Below are 21190 nucleotides of genomic sequence, written 5' to 3'. Positions count from 1 at the left end.
AGCATCATGTGCATAAATGATTTCTGCACATTCTCCATCAAACCTGGCAGACATGTCATGTCCTTGTAAGGTGAATGGTGGACCCAATTAAATTGGTTCCACTGAACCGCAGACACAAGAGGTTCAGGATTATTTATTCAATGAATGATGAAGAATGAAGATAATGAAGATAAAAGGTTTTATTCATACAATAAGAGTAAAATGTAGTAACGGTGCAGAACAATGAACAGTGGAAAAGCTTCCACAACAGTGAGGATTCCTGGTGGGGTCTAAAGAAGAGACGGGTGATGAGAACAGAACCAGGAGAACCAGAGAATGTGCAAGTAAACTGATGGAGGGAAAACATGATGACACGATGAGTCAGTGGGAGTAGAGGAAGCAAACTGGAAGGGTTTGTAGTCTGAATGCTAGGAGGTGTAGTCAGGAGGCGGAGGTTGAGTTGGCGTCCTCCATAAGGCTGAAGAGAAGGAAAACCACTACTGAAGGAACAGAACCACAGGAGGTCCTTTCTACCTGTGGCCATCAGTCTCCCCCCTCTGTAAGGGGGGAGGAATTGTATTGATGTCTTATAATTTTTTCTATATTGATGTTATTATGTATTTCTGTTGATGTGGAACTCTCCTGGTTATGGTTCCCTTTCTTTCTTTCTGTGTTGAGAACAACTGTAATGAGGCTAAACAATTTCCCAGATTAATAAAGTGTTTTGAATCTTGAATCTTGAAGATTCTTGTGGTCTGTGTAGACCAGAAACTGTTGACCAGACTCTGTCCCAGTTTCAGCCCGGCACCTGCCCAACTGTGGGTTTTCCTCCTCTCTCCCTCTGGTCTCCACCCACCAGCCACTTCTCTCCCTGTGCTCCCAGTAATTGGCTTCACCTGTGTTCCCCTCTCCCTACAAAGACTCTCCTCAGTCCTCTCCCCACTGCCAGATCGTCGTCATTCACCTGTCTGCTATCAGCCTGCTATCAGCCTGCTATCAGCCTGCTAACAGCCTGCTTGGTTTCTTGTTTTGTTACTTTGTTCCTTGCCATATTGGTAGTTTTGTGTTGTTACTTGTGTTTTTGCCTGCTTTTGTAGTGTCTGTTGACACCCCCCTTAGTTCCCTGTTTTGTGTAGTTTTCTGTAAATAAATCTAGTTTTCTATTCATCCCTGCCTCGTCCCTTCTCCCATTTGTGACAGCCTCCTTCCAGCCAACGCCCTCACTCCTTCAGTACTAGCTTCATAGCTCGCAACTTGTAATCTTCAAAGTCGGAACTACATTTGGCTGAGGATGGGCAGTGTGAAAAGAAGATACAGGGGTGCAGTTCCTGGTCCTTTTCAGACCTTTGGGACAGGTTTGCCCCCACACCAGAACCCAAAGGGTTAATGGAGAGTTAGGGGGAGCATGGGGGCCAAGGTCAACTTCTCTCAGAGCTGTTCGAAGGCTTTCTGAGCCACAGTGAACCAATCTAACTTCCTCTTAGAAGAAGTGAGTTGATGGAGAAGTGCAGCGATGGAGCTGAACCTTTGGATAAACTTCCTGTAGAAGTTTGCAAAGCCAATTCATTTCTGGACCTGTTTACAATTCGGGGGGTTCTCGGGGATGGGCCGGAGCAGCTCTGACAGCCGGGGCATTGTTCAGCCAAATACTGGCAATGACCCGTGGGAGTGTTGAAAGTTTTCTTTCACCTATTGCCCTCTCTGATTCGGACCAAGTTGTAGGTGTTCCACAGGTCCAGCTCGGTGAAGATCTGTGCGTCCTGCAACGGTTCAAAGGCAGATTGGAGGAAGAGGAACAGTTCTTAACAGTTCTTTCATTTATCCATCTAAAATACAGGGACGAAGACACCTGGTTTAACCGTACAGAAGCGGAGCGAATAAGACAAGCTTTTCAAAAGACAAGAAGCAAAACAGGTGGGATTCCATTCCAGGATTTTATGGAAATGTTCTACTGTGAAGACTGAACAGAAACCGGTCTGAAGACTGATCCTGAACCTGAACTCACCATCAGCGATGATCAGCCTCTTCGGTCCGGACGTGATGACCCACAGGTGAACACACAACAGGTGATGGTTGGTAGGTGGGAGTTCCCTCCGTCGTCAGCAGATCTCAGTTCTCATGGGCAAAGAACCGGGATGGAGTATGACTCCTGTCAGTCCCCTCTGTTTCCCAGTCAGGAAGCTTAAGTTCTGCTTCTCTATACAGCCGGCCTAGTCCTGTCACCTGGTGTGGAGATGAGCACGTCAAAGTCTACTTTAGTCCAGCCCAATTTACGAGAGATGGGCCAACAAGAAGCACTCTCCAGCCCCAGGATTAAAGGTTGGTCTGAAGGTCTTTTTTTTTATCCACTGCTGACCTGAGAGTAGAGTGTGGACAGTTGGCTCTGTGGCAGTCCGTCAGCAGCCCCCCAGGGCCCTCAGCATTCACCCCACCTTTCACATCTCCCATGTAAAACCAGCCTGCAACAGCCAACATTTATTTTGAAATTCCACTTCCTGTCCTGGTCCGTTTGCATTCCCTTCATCTTCACATGAATCACCACTACTTGTTTTCACCTGTTCTCCTGTTCCTATATAAACAGTATCCAGTCCTTTCATGGACTCTCCAGCCTTCTTCTGATCTCTGCTCTGAAATCTGGAACCCGGATCTGACTCAGATTATTCCCTGGACCTGTCTCTCTGCCTCTGGTTCCTGCATATCTGTGACTTATTTCTCATTTCCCGGTGTTTGGTTTGATTCCTGGACTTCTCTTTGGCTTCTCCCTCAGGCTGAGTAAATACTGATCTGGATTCTCTGATCTCTCTGAATTTGAACCTTTCCCGTGATCTGTTTGTGGCCTTGACTGTGTTTTTGGACTCAATAGATTTGGATTTTTTTTTTTTGTTTTTTGTTTGCTCAAAAGAAGTCGATTAGGGTCGATTAGAGTTTTATGTAAACAGCTCAACGACTGTGGACGTAGCTTAAACAAAATAGATGTGCACTGATTTTAGTTAAAACCCAAGTGTCATCTCCTCTGTTGTGAAGGAAAATCAAGTGTTTGAACTGGTGCACTAGTATCATAACTACTACTTTTTGGCTGGAGAGGTTTTTAAAGTGTTGTTAAATTGTTAATTTATTGTTCAATAATTAGGTATAAATATATTTATTTACTGTATTTAATGTAAAAAAATAGCGACATGAATAGAAGAAAATTTAAAGATGTTTCAAATTCAAATGAGACTTTATTGAGAAGTAACAAATCATCAGAATAAAATCATTATGTCAAACTGATTAAATGACAATAACAGAGTAGTTTATTTTATTTTATTGATAGATTTTATAATGTCTATTTGATTAGACTGAAGCTAATGTAACTAACATCTATAACATGTTAAGATGCATCTGAGATCACATCGATTTAATAATTTCATTAAGGAAAAAATAAACAAATCTTCCTTGATTAAAACTTAATGATTTAGTTTCTCCTCAGAGAGCACACTCAGCGCTGTTACAGCTCTCAGGCATAATAACACAGGTACATAACATCACCTTTATTATCAATGTTGAGGTTTTTTTGGATGACCTTGACCCCGGCACCCTGAAACGGCCCCACAGCTGCTTTGTTGATGATCACAGAGACAGCTCTGATGGGGTCACTGGGGTCACCTTTCTTGTACCACAGATAAACCCGGTCACCTCCAGTGTTCTTGTTCAGATCCACATCCACTAGCTCATATTGTTGCTCCTGAAAGCTCCTGTATTCTTCATCATTGATGGAGACTTGCAGATCAGTGAGACCCTGCGTGCTCTCAGTGGTCAGACGGTACCAGATGAAGGTGGGTTCTCCTCCTGCATCTGTGTTGGTGTCTTCATCCACACGGATGTATCCCTTCTGGAAGTTTTCAGCATCTTTTTCAAAGTTATTAGTGGCAGTGACGTCACAGATGTACGTTTTCTTCTCTCTCTTCACAAACAGGTGGATCCAGTTTCCTCCAGCCTTCCAGTTCAGGTTACAGGCCAGTCTCTCCCAGCCAGCTCCAAACAGCTGGGCTTCAGCAGCTGCTTCTGTGGTGACTTGAATCTTGTCGATCTTTGTGAACCCTGCATTTCTCAGACCCTGGTCCATGTCATTAGTGAAGGAAAACTGGATTCTGGTGATTGGATTCTCGTTGCCTCTTTTGTACCAGAGGTAGATGCGATTTCCATTGGTCCCCTGGTTCAGATTAACACTGATTTTGTTAAGTGTTGGTCCATGAGCCTTTGCTGATCCTCAGTATTCAGAGACACCTGGAGCTCTGTGATGTACTGAGACATTTTGTTTCCCTGCATCAGAGAAAGTTAAAGATTCATGAGTGAAACACAGATTTTATAAATGTGCATAGAACATTTGGTCACTGTGGATTTCAAATATACAATCACCAAATCTGCAGAAGGCTGAATAAACAATGTTTTCAGGTCTAAATAACATTAATAAACTTTATTTACATATTATTATTTAGAGTGTCACGTCATCTCCCACAGACATCAGGTCTACATAGTGCTGAACAATAAGGACAAGGAACTGAACCTGGTGCTTAAGCTGAAGGTTGATGATTTTGATTATGTTCTGTTTGTAACATGTGAGACCATGAAGTGTTATAACTGTGGGAGGGAAGCAAAGGTGGAGAAGAGATGGACGGACAGGAGCAGGGTGGAGGTGAAGGGTGGGCAGGAGAAGGAATCTGAGGGGTGACCATGCTGAGGTGGCGGTGATTGCTGCTGCTGATAACACATCAGTTGTAGAGACAGTGAGTAAAGGACGTGTGCTAAGGAGCTGAGGACTGAACAGGAAGCAGTGATGGATGAAGGTGAAAGTTGTAAAACAGTAACAGGTGGAAAAAGAACAAGTGAAACTAATGTGAGCAGCTACCAGGACAAGTCTGGGGCTGTGAAAAAGGTCAGAGTTCGGGTCCTGAGGAGCCTGAAGGCGGCTTGGTCGGACTGTAGAGGGGTCGACGACTCTCCCGGCACTGACGCTGAAATGTCCGTCTTCTAATTCCTCTCAGTCTTAGAGACAAAGAGCGTACAGTGTTGAAAAATTAAACTGTTTCTGCTACGACCTAAAAACTCAAAGGGAGTGAAGATTGAAGATTATTTTTCTGATAAAGAACTGTTTGTGAACTCAGTCTGGGGTCAGATGAGGAGCAGAGGTAAAGGGGGCTACACGGACTAAGATTTCCAGACTAAAGAAACTGAGCCAGGAACCTGAAGATGATGGAGGGAAGTGCTCACTCCCTGCCCTGAGTTTCCTGTTGTTGATCTGTGTTGATCTGTGTTGGTTTTATCTTCTCTCTCCCCATGACTACTTCCCAAAAAAGAGAGTAGTTTTATATGAACTAATGAAACTGAATCACGTTGACGTGATGTTGGTACAAGAAACACACAGTGACAGCAGTAACGAGGTTGACTGGCACAGGGAGTGGCCTGGACAGGTCGTACTGAGTCATGGCAGCAGCAGCAGCGGGAGTGTAGGTATCCTGCCCTCCTGTCTCCTTCACTACATCCAAAGTGGTTCCTGGCGGTTTTTGAACGTACCACAGTGCTCTTGATCAATGTTTATGAGAGAGACTCCTGCTCCTCATTGAAGTGAACTGAGGATTATTTGTTCTGAACGACTATCTTGACAGGAACCACATCAAGCTTCATCCTGCATCAAGGCGTGTTTTAAAACAGGTCACGGAAGCTCATGAGTGGGTCGTTGTCTGGAGGCTCGACAGACAGTAAACGTGGTCCCATGTGAGGGATGATATGATCTCCTTAGCGAGATTTGACCGTTTTTATCCTTTTAAACACCAGATGAGTTCTTTTAGGTCCTGTTCGATCACACCTGTTGGTTTTACTGATCACTCCATGGATTTATGTCATGTTTTTATTAACAACATAAAACACAGGAGCACATACAGGATCTTTAGAGCAGGTACATCCAGGTACATCCTGTGCTCTTCTGCAGAGGTCGAGCAGAAGGAACCTTGTGACATCAGGAGGAGGGCTATGTTGGACCTGTAGAGCAGTGAGTACTGTGCTATGAGACTTTCTGTGGTGGTCTTTCTCAGGTCTTGGAGGAAGTTAACGTGATCCTCGGTGAACCTCTGTCTTTACAGGAGCTGTCTGTAGCCTTGCAGAGTATGAAGGGAGGGAGAGCTCCTGAGCTCTATGGTCTTTCGGTTGAGTCCTTCAAGGCTTTTTGGCCTGAACTGGGGCAGGATCTGCTCAGGTTTATTGCCGAAAGCTTACTGGAGAACTGTTTGGCCCTCAGATGCAGACGAGCGGTTCTTACTTTTCTGCTGCAATTTACTGTGAGAAATCTTGGAGTTATCTTTGAGCAGGATATCTCCTTCACTTCATACATCAAAGAAATCTCTAGAACTGCCTTTTTTCACCTAAGAAACATTGCTAAAATTAGGAGCATCCTGTCCCAAAGTGATGCTGAAAAACTAGTCCATGCATTTGTTTCTTCCAGACTGGACTATTGTAATTCATTATTAATAGTTTGTCCCAATAGCTCATTAAAAAGCCTCCAGTTAATCCAAAATGCTGCAGCCAGAGTTCTGACTGGAATTAGTAAGAGAGATCATATTTCTCCAACGTTAGCTTCTCTCCATTGGTTCCCTGTAAAATCCAGAATTGAATTTAAAATTCTTCTCCTCACTTATAAATCCCTTAATAATCAGGCTCCATCTTATCTTAAAGACCTCATAGTCTTTAAGATATTTTCCCAGCAGAATGTAGAAGGGAGGCAGAGCCTTTAGCTATTGAGCTCCACAGTCTGAAGCCACTGAGCATCTGTAGGAGATGGTTTGAGTAAATCACTTTCTGTGTGGTTCAGCTGAAGTTTTTTCCCATCTCCTGGAAGGGGTTTATAGAGTGTGAAATGAATATAACTCCTCCTACATGAACCTGCAGACAAGAGACAGGGGAATTGTCCATAAATATATTCTTGTGTTACTGATCTTGCTACAGACCAGGAGTTCTCACTCATAGAGGGACCCAATAATGTCAGGCACAACAGGGGTAAAAATAAAAAGGTCTTAATAATAATAAGTAACAAACTACAAACATGGTGAAAACCGGGACTCACTAACATGAATCAACTCTATATTACACAAAGATAATCAAAGTAATTACAAAGTGCAATAAAGATATAAAGTGTAAGAGGAAGCGTAATGCAGGGGACAGATACTCTGTCGACTTTGTTTCCTCAACTCAGTGTTGGCTGCTCTTCAAACTAACTCTTCAGTAATATACCAGGAAGAAAGTTGTCCTCGTGACATCATGTTGTCTTTCTCATCTGTTTAAACTTGACATACTTTGTGTTACCTGTATTCCTGCTTTGGTTTGTTAAAATGATTTGTTCCTCTTTTTTTTACTAAAAATTGAAACTCAAAGATTCATCTGGTCAGAATGTGTATTTGTCCATTACTACTAGTTTTAAGACCAAATACAGTCTGTTGTTTGTTTTTTTTCATTTGTTTGTTCAACAGTTACATGGGTCATACTATGACATATACTGGGTCATACTATGACATATACTGGGTCATACTATGACATATACTGGGTCATACTATGACATATACTGGGTCATACTATGACATATACTGGGTCATACTATGACATATACTGGGTCATACTATCACATGTACTGGGTCATACTATGACATATACTGGGTCATACTATCACATGTACTGGGTCATACTATGACATATACTGGGTCATACTATCACATGTACTGGGTTATACTATCACATATACTGGGTTATACTATCACATATACTGGGTTATACTATGACATATACTGGGTCATACTATCACATGTACTGGGTCATACTATCACATATACTGGGTCATACTATCACATGTACTGGGTCATACTATCACATATACTGGGTCATACTATGACATATACTAGGTCATACTATGACATATACTGGGTCATACTATGACATACTAATTGCAAAAGTATGAATGTAACGTGTTCCTTCTGTATCTATAAGATCTCTCTGAAGATAAATAGTTTCCTGGTTTCAGTAATTGAAGGATTCCAGAAAGCAGGTTTGTCAGACTGAACCTGAAATCTGAGGTAATGAACCCTGTAGTTGTCAAGTTTCCAAATGTAGAACAGAGCCTTTAACTATCAAGCTCCTCTCCTGTGGGTCCAGCTCCCAGTTCAGGTTCTGGAAGCAGACACCTTCTCTACATTTAAGACTAGACTTAAAATGTCCTTTTTGATAAAGTTTATCAGAGTTGACTCAGCTGACTCTGAACTGTCTTAGTTAAGCTGATATTTTTAGTCTCCTCTCTCTCTTTATTCATTTATATGAAGCCATTGGATGAGAGGCAGGTTCCACTCCAGACCAGGTCACCAGTCTATCACAGGGCTCATATAGAGACAGAAAACCATTCACCCTCACATTCACGCTTGTGGTAACCTTAAACTCACCAGTTGACTTAACATGCATGTCATGGTTTCGGCCCGGCATCAGGCCAAGCTGAGGCTTTCCCTCACTGCTCCACCTCACTCTCCCTCTGGACTCCGCCCACCAGCCAGTTCTCTCCCTCTGCTCTTGCCAATCAGCGGCATATTGGACTCACCTGTGTTCCCCTCACACTACATAAGCTCTCCTCAGACCTTCCTCCCCTGTCAGATCGTCGTCATTCCCCCTTCTTGTTTCCCTTCCTGTCTCCAGCCTGTGGTTCCTTGCCTGTGTTTCTGCCTGTTGCTTTCCTTGACTGTTGCCCAACCTTGCCTGCTCCTGCTCACTCCTCCTCAGCCCTGTCTTGCTTCCCCCCCTGGACTCTGGATTTTGTGCTTTCCTCTCTGGATTCCCTGGACTATGTTCCCCCCTCTGAACTCTGGACATTGTTACCTGTTCCCGTGAGTGTTTTCCTGCCATCGAGCAGTGGTTTTTGGTTTTGTACTTTGGTTCCTGTTTTGTTACTTTGTTCTCCGCCATCTGGGTAGTTTTCTGTTGTTACTTTGTCCTCGTGTTTTGCCTGTTTTTGTAGTGTCTGTTGACACCCACCTTAGTTTCCCTGTTTTTGTAGTTTCCTATTAAAATCCTGTTTCAGTTAATTCCTGCCTCGTCCCCCTCCCTTAAAACTGTGACAATGCATGTTTTTGGAAGGTGAGATGAAGCTGTAGAGAAAGGCACCTTTCAGCTTTTTCCAACTTCTCTCTGTTTTCCTCTCTTCTCTCAACTTTCAGTTTATATGTAAAAGATTTAAACGAATGAGTCAGAAAATGTTCCTCTCATTTTGATCTTGGGACTTCCAGCCCGTACTCAGCAGAGATGAAAACTTCTTGCTAAACAATTTTAACACTTACAACAACCAACAAAATTTAATTTTTACAAACAAACACCAAATAAATATCACTTTCTAACCAACTTCACACTTGTGTGATAAACAGAACACGCTCCTCCCTCCAGTCTTTTTAGTTTTCAGTCTGCAGGGTGCAGCAGTGCTGTAAAAGTTGATCACAGACTGTTTATTTCAAATTTATAGACACACAACAACACATACAGTTTACAGGTTATTTATGTTGTAATAGAAAACAAAACAATTAGGACAAATTGGTCCTAATTATCTTCACCTGGGACGACTGGGTTTAGGTAACTGGTGGATGGTTCTGGCTTTTGAATGTCAGTGTCTTCAAAATAAAACACAGTGAAATGAACTGACATGAAAACTGTGTTCAATGAGAATTCTACCTTATTTCCTGTGGAGTTGCTGACTCATGTGGATGTTAAACTATGAAATCATCTGTGCAGCTTTTTAACAACAACAGAGAACAAGTCTTTATTGGCAGAGAACAAAATCTGATTTTATTTAATCAGCATTCGATCTTACAGAACTCAACTATTTGTGACTTCCTGCACATGTTCCAGACATGACTGAACTTCCAGATAAACTCTGCTCGAACATGGTGAATCTTCACAGAGTTGTTCCTCTGAATTATATTTATATTTTTCAAAAAGCTGTGGAGAAACAACCATGAAAACATTCAGAGCTTTGTTCTGTTCTTCGGCCTCTGTTACCTGTTCAGTCACAGAAGAAAAGGAAACATCTGGATCTTATTTTGATATGTTTTTTATTTTTCTTTTATGAGACAGTTCAGTGAACATCTGGATATCAGCACATTAGATATGAACGATGTCCATAACATTTTCATAAAGGAACACTACAGTGATTCATTCATTCAGGATGAATCAGCAGAGCGTTGTGTGAAGAGGCTGCAGTCACTGAGCAGCTTCTGAGAAAGGTGGGAAAAGATCGAGTGGATCATTTTCAGTGTGGTTCTCCTGAACACCGAACAGGTTTAGTGCTCCCCCGTTACATGGAAGGCTTTGAAACAGCTGGATATGAATATAACTGGAGCCTCCAACATGAACCTGCAGACGAGACAAGGAAATTGTCCATAAATATATTCTTGTGTTACTGATCTTCTACCATCAAGAATCAGTTTAATAACTCGTAGTTGTCACAAATAATTGAATCCACTGAAAATCTGAAGGTTTTTAAATAAATTAATAAAATAACAACAATAATCACCTTGATGAGGTAGTTTGTTCCGGCCACAATCTGATGTCTGTACTTTTTAGCTGTGAATTCTTCAAAGGTCTTGTTGGTCATTTTCTCCACATCAGGTTTCACCTGTGTGTGAAAGAAATAAGATCCAGAATGAAATTCAGAGCAGAGAGTTGTGTGAAGAGGTTTTAAAAATGAAGATAGACTGAAGCTCACCTCATCACAAATCTTTTGAACTTCCTCAGTGGAGTCCTCCGTCCCTGACCACTCTCCAGTCATTCTCTCAAAGTCTGTAAAAGTTAACAAAGAAATCTACTGTTTGCTTTTACTTGTCTCCAATGTTCAGTTCATGATGATCAGATGTATTTATACTGTGTGACGTCCCTTTGGTAAAGAAGGTGGATCAAATTCACAACACTTTGGGTGGAGCTACAGTCCATGTGTGACCACAGCCCTCATCCTCTTGGTTGGTGTTGTTCATTCATCAATGACTACTACTACTCTGGAAACTCAGTGATTAAAATTAGGTTTAAAATTTAATGTAGATTGTGTTTGTTTTTTGAAAGCAGCTGTGATCAGTACTTTAATAATAATTGTTGTAACAATGAACAATGTACATTTGTACTGTGTGAAACAGACTTTACTGACACTTATCAACACAGATGGTCACAAAGAACACAGGGTAGATGTACAAGGGGCGTGTTTACAGTATTACATTTTTTACCAAGCACAGTAAAAGTTTATTTCTACTTTCTGCATACAGTGAATATTATAATACAGGAAAAAAATTGTAATTAACTGTTGAGAATTACTGTGAGCTATATCCTGTGTCCTACTACGTGGGACTGGCCACAGCAACTCATCAATATCACAAACAATGATTTCTCTGAACACACAGCAGAGGAACTAGTATCCAGTCCTGGCATGACGTTTTTGAACTCAGTGAGAAGCAGCGGTTTTCAGAGACAACACTGTAAAAAGCCACTTTCCACTTCCTGTGTCAGCAGCAACAGCAGACAGTGATGCAGTTAGAGACCACCTGGTGAACAGCCAGACAGGCTGTGTTCAGCAGCTTAGAAACTCCTGTAATATAGAAAACAGTCCAATACATCAACACAACATAGAAGGACCACTGTGCTCCAGTGATCAGCATTCTTATCTTTTATTAAATGTCATAAATTTCCTCATACTTTCTTCGTTTTTAATCTTGAGTTTAAAAACACAGAGTTACAGGGACTTGTTATTCAGATTCAATTAATTAAAGTCTAATTTTAAGTTCAAATGACATTAAGTTGAGTTGTAAACACTATCACATCAACACAACTCCTTAATGCAGATTTTTAAAATTTCAAAAGTTTATCTGAACCAACAAATTGTAATTCTTCTTTTTTAACCATGCACTGTGTTATTTTTTAGAGTGAGCTGCTGTCTGATCAGGAAGATGGAAAAACCAACAGCGATATTAAACTGTACATACTGATCCCTGCCACATATAGTGCAGCAGTCTACAACAGTAGAAATAAAGAAATGTGAAGATAAAAAATATCCCTTAGATGTTTGCCTGGTTCTACATGTCAGACCTGTGGTGACCTGTCCAGGTGTACCCCACCTTTTGCCAAATAACAGCTGGGTTAGACTCCAGCACTCCTGCAACCCTTCAGAAAACAAGTGGTAAAGATAATGGATGAAACATCACAGTTTACTCTGCGTCTTGTTTTTGTGTATTTAATGAAAACAACAAAGAAATAAAAAAGAATCAAACCTGTTTTAAATTTAAATGAGACTTTATTGATAAGCAGAAAATCATTTAGAGTCAAACTGATTTAATGACAAGTAGTTTATTTCATTTTATTGACTGATGTTTTAATTTGTATTTGATTAGACTGAAGCTAATGTAACTGTAGCATCTATAACACGTTGATGGTTTCTGATGCGTCTGAGATCACAGCGATTTAATTATTTAGGACAAAATAAACTAATCTAAACCTGATTAAAACTTTTGTTATTTCTCCTCAGTGAGCATGCTCAGCACTGTTACCATGACGACTCTCAGTATCAGAAACACAGGTACTGAACCAAGCCTTTGTTTCCTGTGTTGAGGTTTTTGCTGATGACCTGGACCCCGCACAACTCGAACTTTGGCACATCTGCTGTGATGACGATCACAGAGACGGTCCTGATGGGTTCACCAGATCTCTCTTTCTTGCTACACAGGTAGAAGCTTTGGTTCCCTTGTTGAGGTCCCCATCCACTTGGTCGTATTGTTGTTTTTGAAAGCTCTTAAACTCTTGATCATTGGTGGAGATTTGCAGATCATTGAAAGCCTGTTCGGCATCAGTGGTCTGACGGTACCAGATGTAGATGTAAGGTCCTCCTGCTCCTCTGTTGGTGTCTTCGTCCACACGGATGAAACCATCTTGAAAGAGGCTGGCGTGTGATGCAAAGTCATCAGTGATACAGAACTCACAGATGTACGTTGGTTCCTCTCTCTTCACCCACAGGTAGATCCACTTCTGTCCAGTACCTTGGCTCAGATCACAGGCCAGTCTCTCCCAGCCAGCTCTGAACTGCTGGGCATCATCCTCCGGTTCAATTGTGACTTTAAGGTTCATGATGGGAATGTTGTACGATGAAGAACCTTTTGAGGAACCACAGGAAAACTCCATGTGTTGAGGTCCTTGTCGATTTTGTGGAACCCAGCAGAGATCAGGCCCAGTCCCATCTCATTGTTGAACGTAAGCTGAACCCTGGTGATCGGACCACTTGGCCTTTTTTGTACCAGAGGTAGACGGGATTTTCTTTGGTCCCTGAGTTCAGATCCACATCAATTTGTTGACATTTTCTCAACAAAGAGAAAGGAGAAAATGACTTTAATAAAATAAGTCCTCTGATTATTAGATTAGTAAATTTGTCCTGATGTCTGCCTGGCTTGAAACCTCAATCAACAATAAAATATTTTAAATGCAAATTATTTCACATAACACAGAGTTTCTATCTGTAGAGTTAAGAATGACTGTAGATCAGAATCACAACAAGCTGCAGCTTCACTTTAAATTTGACTGTAAATATAAAACTGTGTGTTTGTGTCTTCAGTCTGTGTCAGGATGAAGAAACTGTCCATCAAACCGACCAATCAGCAGCAGCTATTCCTCCACCTGCTGTGATGTCATCAAAGGTTCAGTACAGGTGAGTCCTGAAGGATCAAATCTGCACGTTCAGTGACTGAGACCTTTCTGGACTGTTTCCAGTCAGAGTTGTTGTAGTGGTCTGTGGTCTGGGGTCCTCATGGGTCTACAGTGGTCTGAAGAACTTCAGGTCTCTGTGTGGAGGTTGGAGATCTTGTCGATGGACTGTAGCAGCTGAGAAACCAAACAGAGAGTTTCTGCTTCCTCTAACAGCCGACTGCAGACGGACACACAGGAAGAGGTCACAGTCACTTTTACTTCACCTCCATCTGACGTGTAGCTGTCTACCTGTCTGTGTGCAGGTACTGACCAGATGGAGGAGTGGGCGTGGCTTCACGCCACCTGAGCATTCACCTTCAGACGGTTCAGCAAAACATGTTGTCATAAAGTTTGACCTTTAGAAACAAGCGACAGAATCTGCCAATCTGAAACAACATCCTGCCACTGACAGAAGCAGAAAAACTACGACTCAAAGTCTCTGCAGCTCTCTCCAGTGCTCAACCTCCAGACACCAACCTCACCAAGGATGAGAGAACTGCGCTGACATCACTCAGCAGGGATGAAACAATTACCAAAGGAAGATGGACTGTCATCCTTAACACTGCAGATTTCAATGGAAAGGTCATTTTGCTTCTGAAGGACAAAAATACATATGGAACCTGAAAAGAGACCCAACCAGCAACTACAAAAAGAAGGTAATAGACTGCAGGAAACACTTGGAATTGGAGAATGCCATTGACAAGCTACTATGATGTCGGTCTTGGCCTCGGCGGACGTCGGAAGCTGTTTCTTGGAGGTCTCGACTCAACGCTCGATAGTCAAGGAATGGAACTAGTCTGCCTGCAATAACTAACTGGACTCCACATTAACTTAAAGACATTAACTGTTATACTGGACTGCTGCCTACACAGCATGTAATCACCCATATGAGGATGGGTTCCCTGTTGAGTCTGGTTCCTCTCAAGGTTTCTTCCTGTTGCCTTCTCAGGGAGTTTTTCCTTGCCACTGTCGCCCTCGGCTTGCTCATCAGGGACAATCACATTATTATGACTCATACACATACACTGTTCATGTACTGTTCTTTGGTTGTGTAAAGCTGCTTTGTGACAATGTCAATTGTAAAAAGCGCTCTACAAATAAAATTGAATTGAATTGAATTGAATTGAATTGATAAGGGAACCTATTACAGGTTGTGTCCTGGGGGAGACACTCCTTGCCTTTATGGCCTTCCCAAGATACACAAGGAAGGAGCCCCTCTCAGACCCATAGTCAGCAGCATTAACTCTTTAACGTACAACATTGCCATTGGATACTGGTGAAACCATGGTACCCTTTGATGTCACGTCCGTCTTCACCAGCATCCCCAACAAGGATTCCTTAACATCCATGAAGAGAAGACTGGAGAAAGCAGCACCAGAAGAAACCTCAGTCCAGACCAGATCTGTTTCCTGCCGGACCTGTTCCTCAACATCACCTATTAGTATAGTGGAGGTGACTTCTACAAACAGAGACACAGCTGTGCCATGGATTCCCCATCGTAGCAAACTTATACATGGAAGAAGTAGAGATAAAAGCTCTCAACTCCTTCTTGTTCATATGGTGCTGATCAGACTCCCTGAACTTTACCGTCACCTGCAGCAGGAAATCGAAATCAGAAATACATCCATGAAAACTGTCAGTACGTTTCTGCTGTCAGACAGTTTGGTCAGAGTCACTGAACATGAAGCCAACAGAACCACATCAGAACACAGAGACAATACTGAGTTTCAAAAATCACAAATACAACTGGTAACAAAAGATCAAAGTCCAAAGTCAAAGGTCTGGCGTTTCCCACATTCCTGCAGCTCCTTCATCAGTGAAAAGACCAGTTCTCTAAGAACCGGACTGTGAACCTGCTGGTTGAACCCACATATTCAGAAGCCCCCTAATATTTTATCTTATTTGATTTATTTCTTGGAGGAGCTGTCTGCTCAGGAGTGTTGGTATTTCCTGCTGTCAGTCACTAGAGGATGAGATTAGTCTGTGTTCACTGTGATGATGTGTCATCAGATCGATGGAACCAAGGTGAAGGTTGGTGTGAACAAGTTAATGGGACTGACGTCTAACATGTGGATGTTCTGCTGAAGATGAGGTTTCCTCTGCCACGAGTCTCTTGTTCAGACACAGTTCCAAAAACAGTGGTAAAGCTGCAATGAAAGTAGAAAATCATTCAGTTTTCTATATCAATGTGAGAAGATAGTTGGTCAGCGGACAGGAATTTATATATAAAGGTCAAAGGTTAAAGCATAAGGAATGAGTGGTCACAGCAGGAGCCTGAGCAATACCTTATTCTCCGTTTAGAGAAACTTCATTTACTGTAGTATTACTGCATATACTGTAGCATGATGTGATCATCAAAACAGTGTTAAAATAAACTTGAAACACTCTGCAGAAAAAAACCACACACTGTAAAAATAATATGTCCACTTCATTAAAGGCTAATTTAATGGTTCAGATAAACTTTGCTGAAAACCTACTTTAGTGACATCATAATGTTGTTAATTAATCTTAATTTCATGTAATTTAAATTCAAAGTTTAGCACTGATTGGTTGAAAACCAAATTTAAGTTGTGGTAGCATATTTAAATTTTCCTCTGGTACTCGTTCTCTGTCTTCTAGTCCATCAACATAAAACAATGTCAGAAGTAAAAATAATATTTACTAAGTTTTATAGAGGAATTCTACCCATGCTTTGTCTTATACAGTAGTAACATGTTATATTTGTAAAATCTGTTAATCTAGAGAGATTTTTTGTTCTTAACACTGAACTACACAAGGCCACACCATATAAAAGTTCTGAACTGATGAGACACAAAAACCCCGTAGTAGCACCAACATACTGTCTGACAGCTGTCAAACCGCAAGGGGATCAATAAAGTATGTCATTTTTATTATATGTGCCCTTTATGATAGAAGGATTCAGCAGATAGACATATTTCTTAAACTCTCTTTCTGCCTTTCTTCATCTACAGTAAATAACATGAAAAGATTCAGAGAATCTGGACAAATCTCCAAAACATAATATGGGATACCTGTGATCTTCTGCCCTTCAGATGATGCTGTAATAAAAACAGACATCCAGAAACACTGTCTTCTCTGAGCCAAAGCTCATTTAAAATGTGATCAAATTGAGGTCAAATTAATCCAAATTGGACTTTTTTATTAAAACCCATGGGTGCTGTGTCCTCCAGACTAAAGAGGAGAGGGACCTTCCAGCTTGTTAGCTGTGCTCCTGGTATAGGGGGTCCATTAGCGTCTATGGAATGGGCAGTTTGCACATCTGGAAAGGCTCCAACACTGCTGACATATGTATACAGACTACAAAAATTATGGGTTTATGACATTTGTAAAATTTTGCATTCTTTATATTTATCATTGCTTAGGTGCTTATTATTATTCAACTTAATTTTTTTTTTCATGTTAAAATGAAAAAATGAAGTTTGTGGGAAACAGAGAAGCTGACTCCACTCACACAGTGTAGGTTGTTGCTTCAATTTTATTTCGACATGATGTTGTAACTTATAAAGCTTAACATGAACTGTTGCATTTATTTCTTGTATTGAGATTTATGCAACTTTATTAGTTAATGTGTTATGAAGCATTCTTTGTTCTTTATGACCTCTAGTTCATCACGAAGTTCTGAAATGTTCCCTTGGAGTTCAGTGGGCTGCAGGTGAGAATAGAAAAGTGTGCTCATGTGTGAACACAACAGGTAATAGTCTGCACAATTCACAGTGAGTGAGGTCATGTTCCCGCTCAGCACAACACCAGACAGTAAAGGAGCGATTGATTTGGATTTCATGTGATTCTCTCCTTCAGGAAATCAGAGTTATATGTCACACACATTGTTTCTAATCTTGTAATGGGCTCAACTTCGATGTGCTGTACACAAAACCTGATTTCTGCTGTGTACTTTTTCTGTCACATCTTTCCTCCTGCACGCTCCATACAGCAAGAAGTTACACATATAGCAAATAGTAGTGAATAGTAGCATAGACTAGTGTTTAGAGAGGTACACTGGACTGTGCTGCAGAACAGAAAACCTGATGGAATCTGTTGTCGTACGATGTGTAGTGTTCTTTATATTTAAAAACATTAGTGAAAAGAATGATAAAGGGCCGTTTGTGAAATCTGTCAATCTAAACAGAGCTTTGTATTTATGGCATGTTGAGTGTTTGTGTACAGTTACCTTCCCCTCCAAACAGAACAGATACTGTATTTTCCTGAGGGAGAATCCATGTAACCCAGACTTTCTCCTGCTGTGTCCTGATCATATAAACACACAACTCTACACAATATTCGGTCCAGATTCTCCAGACAAAGTCTGAAGTGCATATGTGAAACATCATTAAAACATTTGGTTTCTCTGACATCCCAGCTCTCTTTAAACCAACTGAACTGATCCTAGTCTTGACTGATCTTATGATCACCACAGGATCTATAAGGACCCAGCTGGAAAAGAGGAGAAGTTTGTCGTCATCTTGGGGAAACTTTAGATTTCGAAGAATTCAGCAGCTAATTAGAACTTTACAGATTATTGTCTATAATCAGACAGCACAAGGAGCTCATTTTAATTTCTACATCTAAGTTACTGCGTGGACACATATTTAGCAAGTGAATCAATGAAGCATAATGATAATCCTGCAAGTGTAAACAGATGAGGTATTATGGAGATGATGATCAGGAAGCTTTATTCAGTCTTGAGGGCCACATGATACCTTGTGTGATGGGGCCTGCTGTGTTATTTTCCACCTTCTTTAATCTGAAGAAACATGAAGAGGCAGCATGCACACTTGAATTTATTAAAAATCTAAACCTTTCTTACCTTGTTGATGACATGCTATTGCACATTAACAGTATATGTTTGCTGCTGTTTATTGTGCTGTTAATCTGAGTGAGTAACATAACTTGATTTGATATAGTGCCTGAAGAAACATTATGATTTTTCAGGTTTTTAATTTAAAGAAACCCTGAGAGCGGCACCAAGGCTGGGCGGGGCAAAGTCTTACCAAAGAAAACTGGCAGAGTCACCAACAGAGAGACAGCAACAGTCAAACACATGTAGCCACCCTGCTTGGGAGTGGGACTTCATTTAAGAAGGTGAGCTACTCAATTCTCTTTATGAGGGATATTCTCTAAACAGCGAATAGATTAATTCCTCTACTAATTCCTCTTTCTTCACTCTGCTTCTCCTTGGGTTGTGTTTCCATTGGATTCTTATGTTTGTGAGGGAGTTGCAGTGACAGGTACTCATCTCTCTCATCTACATCATCATCTGCAGTAAATAATATCATCTAAAGAGGTGAATCCCTGTGATGATCTGGCCTGTGGTGACGTCACTGCGTGGGCTCAGGAATACACTCGGTGCTGTCTTCTCTGAGCCAAAGCTCAATTAAAATGTGGAAAATGATTCTGTGGTCAGATAAATTTTAATGTGCCATTATTTTTGGAAACCATTGGACATGTTTTATATTTATATTTAGTTTTTGACATTTTTTTGGTGTTGCATTATGGTTTTATGGAGATTTTACAGAGTCTGATTCTTTCTGCACTTGGGTTTGTATAAAGACGTGTAAAAAGTGGATCAATGTGATTTTAAACTGATTGTTAACTTTAAGAACCAGCTTATTATTGTAGTAGTTAAGTACATGTAACTTAAGATGTTCTTCTAAATACTGGATAAAATTAACTTGAAAAACTTAGTTATTTGTGATTATTGAACTTTAAACTTGGGGTTCATGTTGCCAATAATGAAGTTCGTGGGAAACAGAGAAGCTGACTCCACTCACACAGTGTAGGTTGTTGCTTCAACTTAATTTCAACATGATGTTGTAACTTATAAACATGAACTGTTGCATTCATTTCTTTAATTTTGCCTTAAGATTTATTAATGTTAATGTGTTATGAAGCATTCTTTGTTCTTTATGACCTCTAGTTCATCAGGAAGTTCTGAAATGTTCCCCTGGAGTTCAGTGGGCTGCAGGTGAGAACAAAAACCTGGGTTTAATGTGTGAACACAGCACGTAATAGTCTGCACAATTCACAGTGAGTGAGGTCATGTTCCCACTCAGAACAACACCAGAAAGTAAAGGAGTTATTGATTTGGATTTCTGGTGTTGTATCGTGCTTCTCTCCTTCAGGAAATCAGAGTTATATGTCACACGTTTTGTTTCTGATCTTGTAATGGGCTCAACTTTAATGTGCTGTAAATAAAACACTGATTTCTGTGTCACATATCATTGTACTATTGAAGGTACCACGATCCACCATTCAAACTAGACCTGATGATCAGAAACACAGAGGCCGAAAACATCTGAGGAGGCTGATGAAACTAATAAACCTGGGTGAAGAACTGTCCAATGGAAGAAGGTCATGTGGTCTGATGAGTCCAGATTTACCCTGTTCCAGAGTGATGGGAGCATCAGGGTAAGAAGAGAGGTGGTGAAGCATGTCTAGTACAAGCCTGTGGGGGCAATGCTATGATCTGGGGTTGCTGCAGTTGGTCAGGTCCAGGTTCAGCAATGATATGGGTCTAAAGAATGAGGTCAGCTGACTACCTGAATGAACTTTTTTCTTCCTTAATGTCACAGTCAAATTCCAAGATCATAATACCAGGATCCAGTGGGCTCATATTGTTGAAGAGTGGTTCAGGGAGCATGACACATCATTTTCACACATGGATTGGTCACCACAGAGTCCAGACCTTAACCCCACTGAGAAACCTTGGGATGTGCTGGAGAAGACTTGCACAGCATCCAACTCTCCCATCATCAACACAAGATCTTGGTGAAAGATTAATGCAACTCTGAAATAAATGTTGAGACTCTTATTAAAACAATGCCATGGTGAATGTGTGTGTAACCAAAGCTAAAGTTGGTCCAACGTAATATTAGAGTGTGTCTTTGTCTTTGGACGGGCAGCACATATACAGTGATGACTGTATATGTGCCGGACTGTGCAGTTGGTTATTGTGGTTTTACATATGTTTTGATTTATTGTAGTTGATATATTTTACACGTCTTTGTAAAATACATTAAATCTCTCTGCTGGATTTAGTGTGTGTGTCTGGTAAGTTATTGTTAATGTTAATTTATATTTAGAGAAAGAACTGTGAATCATCCTCAGTATTTTAGATTTAAATCTCTTAAGTGATCTTTAGGTGTTCAGGACTATTACTGTTCTCTTTAATAGCTTTTATACTTTTGATATATTTTTCTCTCTTTTTTGGAAAGAGTCATTGTTAAACGTCCTATTCATTTTCCTCTTTCGATTAACTTCCTGTTTCATCATACTTTGGTGCAGAACAATTTCAGCTTTTTCCCTTTAATTCCATCTCTTCTTATCTTCTAGAGTAAAGGTTTGGATTTCTAACCCTGACCCATCATGATGAGCTTCAGTAAACGTGGTACAAAGAAGAAGTTACTTTAGATTAGATTAGATTAGA

General features: G+C 40.8%; 1 protein-coding gene and 1 long non-coding RNA gene across 3 annotated transcripts; one reads left to right on the top strand and one right to left on the bottom strand.

Annotated features, from left to right (window-relative positions):
- Window positions 1-10230: 10230 nt before the first annotated feature.
- On the bottom strand, window positions 10231-10840 carry LOC113150920 (cystatin-B-like). Its single transcript, XM_026343671.1, has 3 exons — window positions 10739-10840; window positions 10547-10648; window positions 10231-10386 (listed from the first exon to the last, which is right to left on the bottom strand). Exons 1-3 carry the CDS (start codon window positions 10799-10801, stop codon window positions 10234-10236), a joined length of 318 nt encoding a protein of 105 aa, XP_026199456.1. The 5' UTR covers window positions 10802-10840; the 3' UTR covers window positions 10231-10233.
- Window positions 10841-18877: 8037 nt separating this feature from the next.
- LOC113150133 lies at window positions 18878-20473 on the top strand. Of its 2 annotated transcripts, XR_003297652.1 has the most exons (4): window positions 18878-19048; window positions 19682-19729; window positions 20000-20172; window positions 20337-20473. It is a non-coding gene; the product is annotated as an uncharacterized LOC113150133 (long non-coding RNA). The 2 variants fall into 2 exon arrangements; XR_003297651.1 differs by lacking the exon at window positions 19682-19729 and having other exon boundaries at window positions 18879-19048.
- Window positions 20474-21190: the final 717 nt, after the last annotated feature.

Source organism: Anabas testudineus, chromosome 9, assembly GCF_900324465.2.
Source record: "Anabas testudineus chromosome 9, fAnaTes1.2, whole genome shotgun sequence".
NCBI classification, from domain to species: Eukaryota; Metazoa; Chordata; class Actinopteri; order Anabantiformes; family Anabantidae; genus Anabas; species Anabas testudineus.
The sequence above is the reverse complement of the archived record's forward strand: the minus strand, read 5'-3'. Positions and strand labels throughout refer to the sequence as shown.